The sequence below is a fragment of the Anopheles gambiae genome, chromosome 2 (genome assembly GCF_943734735.2).
Source record: "Anopheles gambiae chromosome 2, idAnoGambNW_F1_1, whole genome shotgun sequence".
Taxonomy (NCBI): Eukaryota; Metazoa; Arthropoda; class Insecta; order Diptera; family Culicidae; genus Anopheles; species Anopheles gambiae.
In genome coordinates this window covers 3,828,657-3,840,875 of record NC_064601.1, presented here as the reverse complement: position 1 = coordinate 3,840,875, position 12,219 = coordinate 3,828,657, and the positions used below count along the sequence as shown (strand labels likewise).

At 47.7% G+C, this 12,219-nt stretch overlaps 1 protein-coding gene across 8 annotated transcripts in view; it reads left to right on the top strand.

Annotated features, from left to right (window-relative positions):
- The window catches only part of LOC1281806 (microtubule-associated protein Jupiter), a 112,880-nt gene that overhangs the window by 93,531 nt on the left and 7,130 nt on the right, over positions 1-12,219 (top strand). For 5 of the 8 annotated variants that reach the window (XM_061641199.1, XM_061641203.1, XM_061641195.1 and 2 more), the window contains 2 exons: positions 10,407-10,543; positions 11,338-11,373. In XM_061641199.1, coding sequence (XP_061497183.1) covers positions 10,407-10,543; positions 11,338-11,373 — 173 coding nt within the window. Of the gene's footprint in view, positions 1-10,033; positions 10,317-10,406; positions 10,544-11,337; positions 11,374-12,219 lie in introns of those variants that run through there. The other 3 variants (XM_061641201.1, XM_061641200.1, XM_061641202.1) reach the window with 2 other exon arrangements.

The following is a 12,219-nucleotide window of genomic DNA, read 5'->3' as shown; positions in this document are numbered from 1 at the left end:
GGATGTGTGTGGATGGACATAAATCCTTTTTTCGGGTTCGCCAAACAAAGTGGATCGTGGTGGAGTCAGGAACGTGGAAAAATGGGACGGAATGGTTACCGTTACATCCAAATGCGGCATCGAGAGTATGCGTGTGTCCTTGTTTTTGGCTTTTTTTCTGTGCCTCTAGTGCCGTAGTATTTCGAGGTGCGCACACCGTTCGAAGTGTGTATCGATCTTGGCAAGGAAGGCGTACTATAAAAAGCAGCTCCAATAGTGAGCTTTTTTGCGTTTTTGTTTTAGCTTCCCGCACGACGTTATTTAACGAAATTCCAGTGAACTAGTTTCCATCGTTAAGGGCGGAGACCCAGGAGAAAAGTTTAGCATAGAAAGGGGTTTTTCACGTACCGGGTTTTAACCTCCAACGCGGGCCCCGGTGTCTATGGCCCACACACAGTTTGCCATAGCGACAATCGCAAACAAATAAAAGTTTCATCTATTTTTTGCGGGTTCACCTTGTTTCCGGACCTGTGTGTGTATGTGGAGGGTGTTCTGTTTTGCTCTTGTCTGTTACCATCAGTTTTTAGCAATGTAGACCCGAGGTCCCCGTACAGTCTTTGTCTTCTGGTGCAAACCACTGAAAAGTGGCTCGGAAGCGAACGATCAACAACCATCCGGGCATGAATCAACTTTCGGGTATGACGGTTCGTCACTCGGATTGATGCGAGCACATGGCAAGTGCTGCTTTTCACCACCATTCTTGCGGCAGGGCGGACACAAGGTTGGTCACAGTTTGGTGAGCCGATGGGGGAAAACATTCCGTGACCCCCTTTTCCGTGCTCCTGTCGAGCTTTGGGCGGGTTCGTAATTTTGTCAGTGGCAGAATGTTACGTTTCGTGCTGGAGCACACTAGCCCCCCGAACGTGTTGTACCCTTGGAAGGAAGTTTGAAGAAGAGCCTCCGTTGGTTTAGATAAGCGGAAGAGGCGTTTCCCATTCCTACCGAACCGGCGGGAACCGCCGCCCGGAAAGAGAAACACGCTGTAAGGTGGTACCGCGCGCAGCAGATTACGGGAATTTAGATAAAACTAGTAATTTTACGACCACTGATGCCCGCCGCCGCCATCCATTTCCTATTTAGAACATGGCGAGCAGCAGCAGCAGCAGCAGCAGCATGGTCAAAGTAGAGCCGAGGAATAAAAAAAACGATTAAATTTCCCCGCAACACTCTGTGGCCAAATTGGAAAACAAATTAGTGGACTCATCTTTTTTGCTCCCCACCGCGCTCCCTTCACGGTGCGATGCAACTGCCCGGTATCGTGTGGAAAAACGACAGGGAACTGCAGCCAGTGTGGACCAAAAATGCCAAACTTCATCAAAACGGTGCTGCGTTAGTGTATTTTTAAACTGCCGCGGCAACTGTAAAAGAGGGTGTGTAAGCGTTCGTGGAGCGTTCCGTGGTTTGCGATAATTATGAAACAAATATTGTTTTACGGTACTTTTCGTATAGATAATTATATACGCCACGGCGGCCGCTTTGGTCGGGCTCCAGAACAGCACCTAATTGGGTCGTGTTGGTTGTTATCTTGGCTGGATCTATCTTTACTGCACTACCGTTTGTCTTGTTTGGCCGCTGCAATTTGAGGTCGTTTTGATTTTGTAATTTGTTGTCATATTGGTTTTAGGACGTTGGGAACATGATGTATGCTTTTGTTGGAAAAACTGTTCCGTTTTAAATGGATGAAATGATCACGAAGAACGGGGAGAGATGTTTGTGCATTTCGATAATAGAAAAAATATCCAAATATTTGTAAATAAGGTCGTATTTTGGTCTCCTTCTCTCTTTGCCGTACAGTTAGTTGTCACCGAGTGGTGGGCAGGGCTACGAAATCTGAACGCAATAAATAATATCGACAGGAGAAGGAAGTTGTTCAAAATTATTTTATCGATACTCCAATAAACTGGGTGGCCCGCGCGCATTGAGCATGGGGTAAATTCCGTCCCATCGGCATAAAGCTCCGTTCTGAATGAGGGTGCACAGCGCCCTAACCCTCCCAGTGTTACTTTGTGCGGCACGAAAATTATGCTATGATATGCTGGGGGGGTTTGCTTTGGGGCAGAATTGTTTCACATGGAACGGTTCTGAGGGAGGGAGCGAGTATTAAAAAGTGTCCCCATTCTTGTTTTCCCCACGCTGTTGCTGTGGTACTGGTACATTATCTCCCCTGTTGAATCGTACACGCAGGGCGCAAACTGAACTTCCCGGCACGGCAAGCCTGTGTGTGGCAGATCGATTTGGAGCGCATTTCCAGTGACTGATCAAAATCACGCTCGTTTTGGATGGATGATTTGGTATTATTTAAATCGAAATGGTTAATATTGTTAACATGTAGGCTGAAACACACAACTTCCGTTGACATTGAAGCCACCGAAAGGTCATACAACTGCTCTGTTGGATTGCTTCTCGGCTCTTGGGTTAGATGTAACGGAAAGCAATACGATCATTTCGAAATTATTCCCATTTCGATTACCTTACGCCAGGGTAAGCAACGATCCCTCTCTCTATCGAATGCAGAAATAGAGCAAATCGAGCCTAATTTCCATTTATCAGTGCGACACAGGCAATAAATTTCCCTAACATGATCCTGCTAAAGTCGAAGCAAGAGAAATAGATCGCGGTTCAGGTGCACTCCACGGCCATCCTTCAGCCGATTGGAACAGAAATTGAATCTTCACCACGTGAAAGGCGCGCAGGAAAAACAAAAAAATAGACTGTCACCTTCTCCATGAATGTGTTGCCGCGTTTGTGTATCTCGTGCTGCCAACGATACTGGAGCACACAAATCAAGATGTCGTGTGTTTTTCCGCGCCGGGCGGTGGGTCACTGCCGCCGGACATCGTGTGCGTAAGAGCCATTTTCCTTCCCCCCGTAGGAGAACGCTCGCCGGTCGTGATTTGTCCTCCAAACACGCCACGCGGCAAGGGAAGATAAATCGATAAATCGAACCAGCGGCATGCCATGGCATGTGTGTGTGTGTATATGTGGGGGGTAAAATAAGCGACCCTAAACACGAACCACGATTGGGAATCGCGGGGAGAAGCATCGTTGTTGGATGGACAATTTATGACATAGGGCAGATACAATTTCAAACCCATTATTACTAATGATCCAAATTGTAGACTTCTTGCAGTATCTCCTCTCTCCCTCTTCCGCGACATCCTCATCCACGTTCCTCGTGGTGCGCGTGTGGGTTGTGGAATTTCCCGCGTGCGCAAACGGCGGGTGCATCGAGATTTGCATTTACTCCGGGATAAGCCTTTCGCGCCGGTTCGAATCGATCTGGCGTTGTGGAAGCGATGGAACAAAAAAAAAACAGCATTGCCCGATAGTATTTGCCATACCAAAGGAGATGTTGTTGCCATTTAACCGATCCGCGAACCCATTAGCAACAGTCTCCATCGCATCTTCCCGCGGGCGACGGTCGCCGCAGCAGCAGCAGCAGCAGTTCCCAAAGGTCTCCATTTCACCTGCACCCTTTTCATGCGAAAGGTTGATTTGTTTTGCCCAAGCCCCGGTAGAAGAAGGACTGATTGGCTTTCACGATGAAAATTCAAACGCCTTTCATCCTCGGCGCAGGAAAAGTAGATGAAGAGCAGGGAGTGAGATGAGGGCGAAGAATCGTGTGAAAGTAATCGCGGGCGCGCGCTCGCCTGTTGTGTGTAGGTGCGGGCGGACAGATCAGGCAAGTGCGCGTTTCATGGGAAAAAATGCTCACCCGTGTCAGAGATGATACACGTCAGTGGCCGTTTCCTTCCGTCTCGGTTTCGGGCTCGGAAGCAAAGGAGAGAGAAACGGCTGGGTGCGCGATAATGAACTGCATTGATTTTGCGTAACAAAAGCACAAATTACCGTTCAATTTGTTTCGGAAGAAGGGGATCATCGTTGTTGGGGTGGAGTAAACTTGAATTCGCAAAGGCGCACAAACAAACGGCGGCGAAGCACCGTTTTTCAAACTCATGATCGCTTCCCCGCTCTGCTTGCAGAAGCTGGTGGAAAACAAACGCTATTAAAATATTTCTTTCAGCCCCGCTAGCGCGTAAGCTGTGTGAGGGTTGGAGTTTTTCACTTTTTTATGCGCGCTTCGTAGGCCTCGGCGAGATTTCCCGGTGCAGTTTTCCAACGGCAGGTAGCAGCAAACGGTGTTGTTTTAATTGGCAATAATCATAACCATCCGCTGCTGCCGCCATGGCCGGCCCCATTGGCTGTCGGTGTGGGCAGAAGATGCACCGTTTTTATCTCCCCATACACAAATATGTTTTGTTGTGTGTTGCAGTCTGCCAGACTGATGGTGAGGCAATTCCCATTGGAGCGGCAGCAGCGAGGGGTTGATGATAATTTTCGTGCAAATTAACCGTTAGCAGCTAGATTCCTCACATTCCATTCCATTGTAATTGCATTGTTTCTTGCGCGTGCATGTGTGTGTGTGTGTGGTGTAGAAACCAGCTGATCTTTGGATGCACTTACCCAAACCACATTTGCTTTGCTCTGCTGCATATGTGCATGGGTTTTCTTAATTAAATCTATTTCACTTACGGCCAACATCGATGCATTCGAATCCATTTGAAACCATCAGCCACTTGCCTCGATTTGCCTTGACGGGTTGCAACTGTTCGGGGTGTTCGATTGTCTCTTACAGACGGCAAAGTATCAGATCGTCCACTTTCGTTGTGTTGCATTCGAGTTGGGAAATGATTTGACTGAATAACAGAAAAAGCAGGCTACACAACACAATCGATGAAGGGGAGAGTACGATGACAGCGGGCGACCGGCGTGGTACCCCGACCCGACGTGGATGATGTAAATAGCGGACGAGCATGGGGTGTATCGTAATAGTGGATTTTATTAACTTTTTTCCTCTCTCTCTTGCTCCATCAATCCATGCGCGGTTTTTTCATTTTCCATTATCTTATCTTATAGAACTCTAGCGCGCTGCACGCTCCTTTTTTCCTATTTCCACCGAGAAACCGAACGAAATAGGTAACGGTGTGTGGTTCATCATTCTCAGCTTCTTCAGCTACTCGGTTGGTGTAGCTTTAACAGCAGCAGTAGCAACAGCAACAGTAACAGACGATTGTCGATTGTGCAAAGGAAAAAAGAGTTCTTTTGTCTGGTCTTTGGTGAGCCGTAGGAGGATGTGCATAGAATCGGGGTCTTCTTTTTTGCTGTTGTTGCGCCCTCACTCCATCCATGAGGCTAGAGTGGCAATTGTTGCATTCCTGGGGCTGTCCGGGGATCTTCCAATCCAAAGCACCCGCCACCGCCCGAGTATTTGATGAGCTGGGCGAGTGAGGGACAATCGATGTAAAATCAGACCTCCCCGGTCCAACCAAGGCTAGGTAAGCCGTGTAGCCCCATCGCACGAAAAGTACCTTCACGCGAGACGAATGCGCTCACCGGCAAGCAGAACGGTAGATGAAATATTCTTCTTTTAATGGATCATCTTCATATCTAAACTGTGGCGTTTTTATCCCGCGCGCTGCGGCTTTATGAAGGAAAAAGCCCACGGTGAGGGAGCAAAATTTAATTTATTTTCTTCCCACACACACGCGCTCGTTCTCGCGTGTTGGGGAGCCTGGGCTTAGGCCCATGGATGCCCTTCTCGATGCTGTGTAGAAAGGGGTAGTATGTTTTATTGTGAAGCAATGGATTCCATCAAAGCGCAAGAAGAACAACATTGCATTGCGCTACCGGTTTGTTGAGTTGCTGCAAACGTGTTGTGGATGGGGCAACGATCGACAAAGATCTTCTCGCCAGCTACATTGCATCTCACAAAGATACAGTTTCCCCCCCTGAGAGTGTAAATATTCATCGTAACGATCGCGCGCTTATGATCGAATTAATTGTCTCATGTTTCGCGATGCACGGAAAGAGGGGCGTGTGTGTTTATTTCTTGCGCTAGTAGTTGCACAGTTGCATGTGCACTGTTTTTTTCTCTCCCCGTTCCCCTGTGCACACTGGTTTTAATCAAAACGGCTACGGTTGCATGGACCGAGATCATCTTCGGTAACCGGCTTGAAGATGTTATTGTTCTCTAAACAAGCTCTAGAGACGGTGATTCATAAAGAACGATCGGGGATCATTTGTGTTGGGTTGGGATCCATCGTGAATGAAAGTGTAACAAGCCAACACACGCTTAAAAGATTTACTTACAAGTAACCAGCTATCATGTCTGATGTAGAATTTTACATTTAATCATTTAAACTTCATGATTCAACTTTGGACAACAACTGCTCTAGTAGACTGGTGGTGAAATAATCGTTAAAATCTTCCAAACAGATCGACTGTCAGCAGCTTTCCATTTCCTTATTGGAATTCCACTAGTTGGTGCAGATCGAAAGCCTATTCTTCTTCTGTCTGTGAGTTCAAGTAGCAAAATGGTTCGAAACAAATTCACTTGCCTTTTGAATGTTTCTTTTCCCCCGTCAACCGCTCCGTCGCTCCCGATGTGCTGTGGAATCTTAACCAGGGGTTTGCTACAAATTTGGTGCCCATTTGCGATGGCCATTTATGATACATCCCAATTCTCCTCACACGAAAGGTGCCAACTAGCAGATTCTAAATTGATGGTGCGTCCGATGGAACGGATTTGCTTCCCAGTCGGCCAGCACAGCCCCAAAAGGTGCTAACGAGTGTGTGTGCTGCTGCTGCATTCAAGAGCTCGCTCGCAAGGTGTGTAATCCAACGACACGCGGGGGCTCTCATCACCCCCGGAGGGACACGACAGGCTAGTTTTGTGATCGATGCAGCAGCGGTCATCGGGGTGCATCGTAATTTATGTAAATTTCATGAATGTTTTCTCTCCGCGGGTGCTCTTTGCTTGCCGTGTGTGACACCTTGCTGCTGCTGCAAGGTTGCGATCGGCAACGCGGTGTGATGTTGTGTTTCTAGCCATCCATTTTATATGTTTATCAGATTAAACCTACCAGTGTGTATGCGTGTTGTGCACCCTCTCGAGATCTGGGAATTAGTGGCAGACGAGTTGACGACATCGTCGGTCACCGTCTGGGACGGACGGTTAGCGTGGGGGAAACTCTAGTGTTTTTCCACTTGAGAAAGCGCACCAGAAGAGTAGTAGGCGAGAGCATAAATTCCTCAACAACCTCGATCCCGGAGTTTCCGGAAGGCGCGCGCCATTGGGGTCCAACGATCTGAAAAAAAAAACATACACCAAAACCGACCGTCAAGTGTGTGTGGCGTCGCGATGTGTGTGTGTCTGTGTGTAAAGGGTCGCTGGGATTATCATTCTTATTTAGCGCCCCAGCTATATGGTGGGGTGGTGGGCTTACTTTCCAATTTGTTGCTGTTGTCTCCCGCTCGACGTCTCAATCGTCGTGGGTTCCACTTTGCACTCTGTGCCGATTGATTTCAAGTTGCTCGTTATGCCTAAATCTTTATGTTTTATGGCCCAGCATGGGTCTCGAAATGCAGCGCGGGAGAACTGGAGTTGGGGGTGGTTTATGGCGTTCGGAGGAATTTAAATCTCGTTAGTATAATCGGAACGCCGATATGGGAACCACAACACTCTTGAGTTGGGTGTCGTTGTCTGTGTCGTTGTCTATGGTTTTAATAAATTGGTGTTACAGTCACTGGAATGTAGCACGGCCTGTCGGCAATGGGTTTTAATTGGAATTTGTCAACGACCGCACGATCTTATCTGAATGGAATGAAAAATGTCCACTTGAAAATCCCTGACACGTCCTTAACCATTCTATATGCAGATTGCATAACTCTTGGCGCCTACTTCAGGGAAAGTAGTGCCATGATGTGTGTGACCGTTTAAAAGAAGGAAATTGCTCGTTTACATCGTGAAATCTCTCTCGCACTACATTCGTGATCAAATTTGGAAATGATCAATAGTTGGTTCCCATCGAAGACATACAAAATCGAGCGGCTTCCGGCGCACTCCTCCCCTGTGTCAGTTCGTAAAGGGTGAACGAGATTTCTCACACGTCCGAGACACCGCGATCCTATTTGTGACAGATTTTTCCTTTCTTTTGTTGACGTGACGCGGACAGCAGCGTGAAAAGGAACCGCGAGACTCACTTTCGATCTGCGCCGTGAGAACATTCCCATCGATCGTAAAAGCTCGGAGTAATCAAAGCCTCACCGAAATTGGGATCCCCAAAGGTCTCCTCGGTTTTTTTTTGGTTCCAAACGGTGAACCAGCAAATTTTCAATTTTCTCGCCTCTCGCTCGGAGGGCGTCTGTTGCTGTCCCACCCCTTTGATATAGAAGGAAGGATTGATGAATTGAACGTGGTTGTTGTTGTTGTTTTTTTTCGCGATCATCGTCCGATCGATTAAGCTCGGGCGTCCGTTTTCTAGCGATGAAAAATTGATGAATGTTGGTGTGGACGATCTATACGACGCTCTTCGTGTGTACGCCATGTCAAGTCACATAGGGCTGTAGCGAGTGGGCAGTTTACCGCTGTCGGTGGGCACCGCCCGTAGGTCACGTCGCGTAACGAGGGAACGATTTCGACCGGAGAAATGTTTGGGTCCATTCACGCAGGTCCGTCGCAGGTGTCCGACGCGTGTGTCCCGATCGAATAAGTGAAAAATAAAACAGGCACGCCGGAAACCTCATTTCTCACGTCGATTAAGCGTGTGTGTGTGTGTGTGTCTGCGAATGAGGTTATGGGCAAAAGTCCACTCTAATCTGTGTGTTGGACTTGGAGAAAATGGTTACGGCAGCTCCTCGGGCACCTTTTGAGACACAACAACCCCTTTCCCCGACACAACACCCAACCGCCCTCGATCGGGCTCAAACGTGCCTTTGGCACATAAAGTGTTCCCTGCTTGCGCTTATCAACAAAACCGACCCAAATGACTGTTCAAGGTCGTCGCAGTCCTTAGAGCCCTCTCATTAACCCAGACACCGAAGCCGACTTTCCGCACGACGGCAGTGTGTGCGCTTTTGGGCAAAACCTCGGCCTGAAAAGTGACCAAACACAGGACAAAAAAACAACAACAAAAATTGGGCAATAATGTGCGTGACTCAGTATTCTAATTTTATTACGACTGAAGGTGCCCGCTGTGTCCGGGCTGTGTGTCGGTGTGACCGAAATCGGTGGACAGAGCGCACCTCCAGCGGGTGGCACAATTGTTCAACGAACTGACGACGGGTTGACCCCGGCCAACATCTGATTTCGCAGCCTTGATTTCCTTCCCCGAACGCCACCCACCCGCGACCCGGAGACCGTACAATGTTGCTACGCCCCAAACCCCTTTCGGAGGACATACTTTTATTTTGTCGGCAGCAGCACCGTTCGCAACACGTGTGTGCAGGTTCTTGCGAGGTAAACGATGTGGAAGAAGTGCTTCAGATCCCTAAAGCAAATACTTGACCCAGAAAGGCATCATTTCATTACCCGCAGTCGAGTTCTGGCTCGCTCTGTGTGTGTGTGTTTGGCTTTTGCGAGATTCTGTTCTGTTACCCCGCGCGTTCGCATGGCAATCATGTTTTCGGCTGCCGCCTTGCCTACCGCCACCTTTTCCACCTGGTGTCCACTCGTCCACCCCTTTTTAGGACCCTTTCTTTCTATCTCTCTTACTCGTTTTTACCCGGGGTTTCGAGGTGCTTGCGCATAAAATCCAACGAGCGCGTCCATAAGTCCTCACCCTGTCGGGGCACCCTTCCCGCTTCCGAGACGCTTCCTATTGCCGTTGGTCTGCCATCACCAATTAGCAACCCCTACTGCTTCTTCATTCCAGACCTTCGGCTGCTTGTACCTGGGCCGGCGGCTGGTGTGCTAGAGAGGGACCCCTTTCGTACAGCATAAACATATAGCATAGCGTCGTTCGTATGTTGGTTGTGTTGGTATAGGGATTTCGATTGAGTCCTCTCTTTTCTGCCCCCAGCAGGAAACGAGAAAGAGTGAAAGAGAGTGCACATCTAAAAGGAGAACCCACAACCACATGTACACATACCCATTTGGCTGTGTGTTTGGTAGAGGTCCGTGCGAGCATAGCAAGCCATACACGTATCCTTACCGTTGCCTCGCAGCGCATAACGGAGAATCTAGTCAGCCTGGTCAGTCAACTGAGCAGCGTTTTTCGAGACAGTTTTACAGAATTCACTCTACAGCAAGAAGGTTGTTTTTGAAGTAGGAAATATTGGAAGGAATACACTGTGGCAATTGTGACTTGTGAAATATTGTGGTAAAGTTCCACTCAGAAGGATATTGAGAACTATTTTAAAGCTTTTGAGTCATCACGATACGACGCCCAAAGCATTATCGGCCAGTTTTCATCGATTTGCTGTGATTCGCTTATTTTGTATGTGTATTTGCCGGATAGGATGTGCTCGGCGCAGGACTGAGAATCAAACGATTATAACGGGGTTTTTTTTCGTTCTATGTTTTGCAGAGTTCTGAAACCACCGGGCGGTGGCAGCAGCGATCTTTTCGGCGCCGACCAGCTTGGACCCAACACGCCACGCACCATGAGCAAGAACCGCATGCAGTCGAACATCTTTGCGGCTCCATCGGACGCCCACAAGAATGGTAAGTCCTTCTTTCCCACACTTTGCTGCCGGATCCCACAGGAAACCGATCGGACTGTCGCAGCAAAATGTTCAAATCGCTATGAAAACGGATCAAATGGCTGCTTCGGTTTTTAGATGTGTTTGCGCACCGCTCGGTGTGTGAGTGTGTGTGTGTGTGCTGTTCGCACGGTATGAAGAGGGTCTTGTTGCGGCCTGTGTGAACATGTTTCAAGAGGCCCAAAGTGTGTGTGTGTGTGTGCGCTTCAAACCGAAAATGTTCGTTATGGATCAATGTTTCACTGTGGAAAAACACAAAAAATGTCCCCTAAGCGCGACATAAACATAGGAGGAATGCATCTTCCGGAAGCGTGTGTGTTTGTGTGATTGTTTAAACGCGTCTCTCTGCAGGAGGTGCATATTTTTTGTTTGTTTATTTGCCTTACGCTCATATGTGTGTGTGTGTGTGTTTGCATGATGCACCCGACGGAGGTACAAAACGGACGAAGCAGAATGATTCTGGGTTTTCCGTGGCTGTTCTCGACCAGCTGTGTTTGTTTGAGCAAAAAGGTACCCAAGCAAAAGCATTAAAAAATAGCAGAAAACTGCACCGAAGCCATAAAGTTTTATTTGCTCTACCCAGGACGGACCACACGATCTTGTCTTGTTTTAAAAAGCAAAAGAAGTAATGTTTACAGAGAAGCTAAAAAGATAGCAGCCATTATCATATATTTTCACGATGTTCTTATCTGTTCCTCTTGTGCCGTTGCCGTTATCTAATCTAACCTTTCTTCTGGATATATTTTCACTGTGCAGTCTTTCGGCAAGGAGCTCACCGATACTATTTTCTTGGTACTTTCTCATCAAAATTAAATAAAATTTCCCTTTCGTCCTTTTAGTGTCCAGTTTATACATGTTCGTTCTCTTGTTCATTGTTTTACGTCCTTTCTTGCTAACTTTATGCCCGTATGAGTAAGCATTCCCGCTAGCTTTTAAATTCCATTTAAACTTCCTTTTTCTCGTATGTTAATGTTTAATCATGTATTGATTGTTGTTGTTTCTTGTCCTCATTCGATGCTAGAATTGCCTTACCAGCCCTGCTCCATAGTCAGTGTGCCCGTCTTTTAGCTTTCCTTCGACCGGTACACATCCACGCACAATCGTCCCCCCCCCCAGCTTGTGTTGAAGTGTAATCATCAAATTATCGTTCATCATTCCTCGTTTACGTTACGACTGCTCAATGCACACAGCTGTATTGAGCCCTTTTTTTCATACCCATCGATTACTTCCATCCCAATCCACCTTGCCCTGCAGTAGAGAGCGAAGTGTCTGCCCTCATTTTCTCATGATCATCATCACTGTCGGTCGTGTCCGTAGCGATTGTTTTCGTGACAAAAAGCAGCGAAAAAAGATTGTAACAATCCACTGCCACGCCACGCCACACGTAATCAAGTGTCGTATTGTGTTCATTTCCTATTTTCGACCATCCAAATTGCTAGCCCCAAGATCACCCTTTGCTCGGATTGCATTCGCATCTCATTCATTCCCAGTTTGTTTGCAGCACGATCATTTTCTTCTTGCGTTTGCGCGCGCGCGCGCTGCCTTTGGCGGAGGTGGAGTTGAACGCCAATAAAGAAAGGGCGACAATTGTCTGTTTCCCGGGGAACGACAATGGAAAGTTATGTTGTACTCAATTTT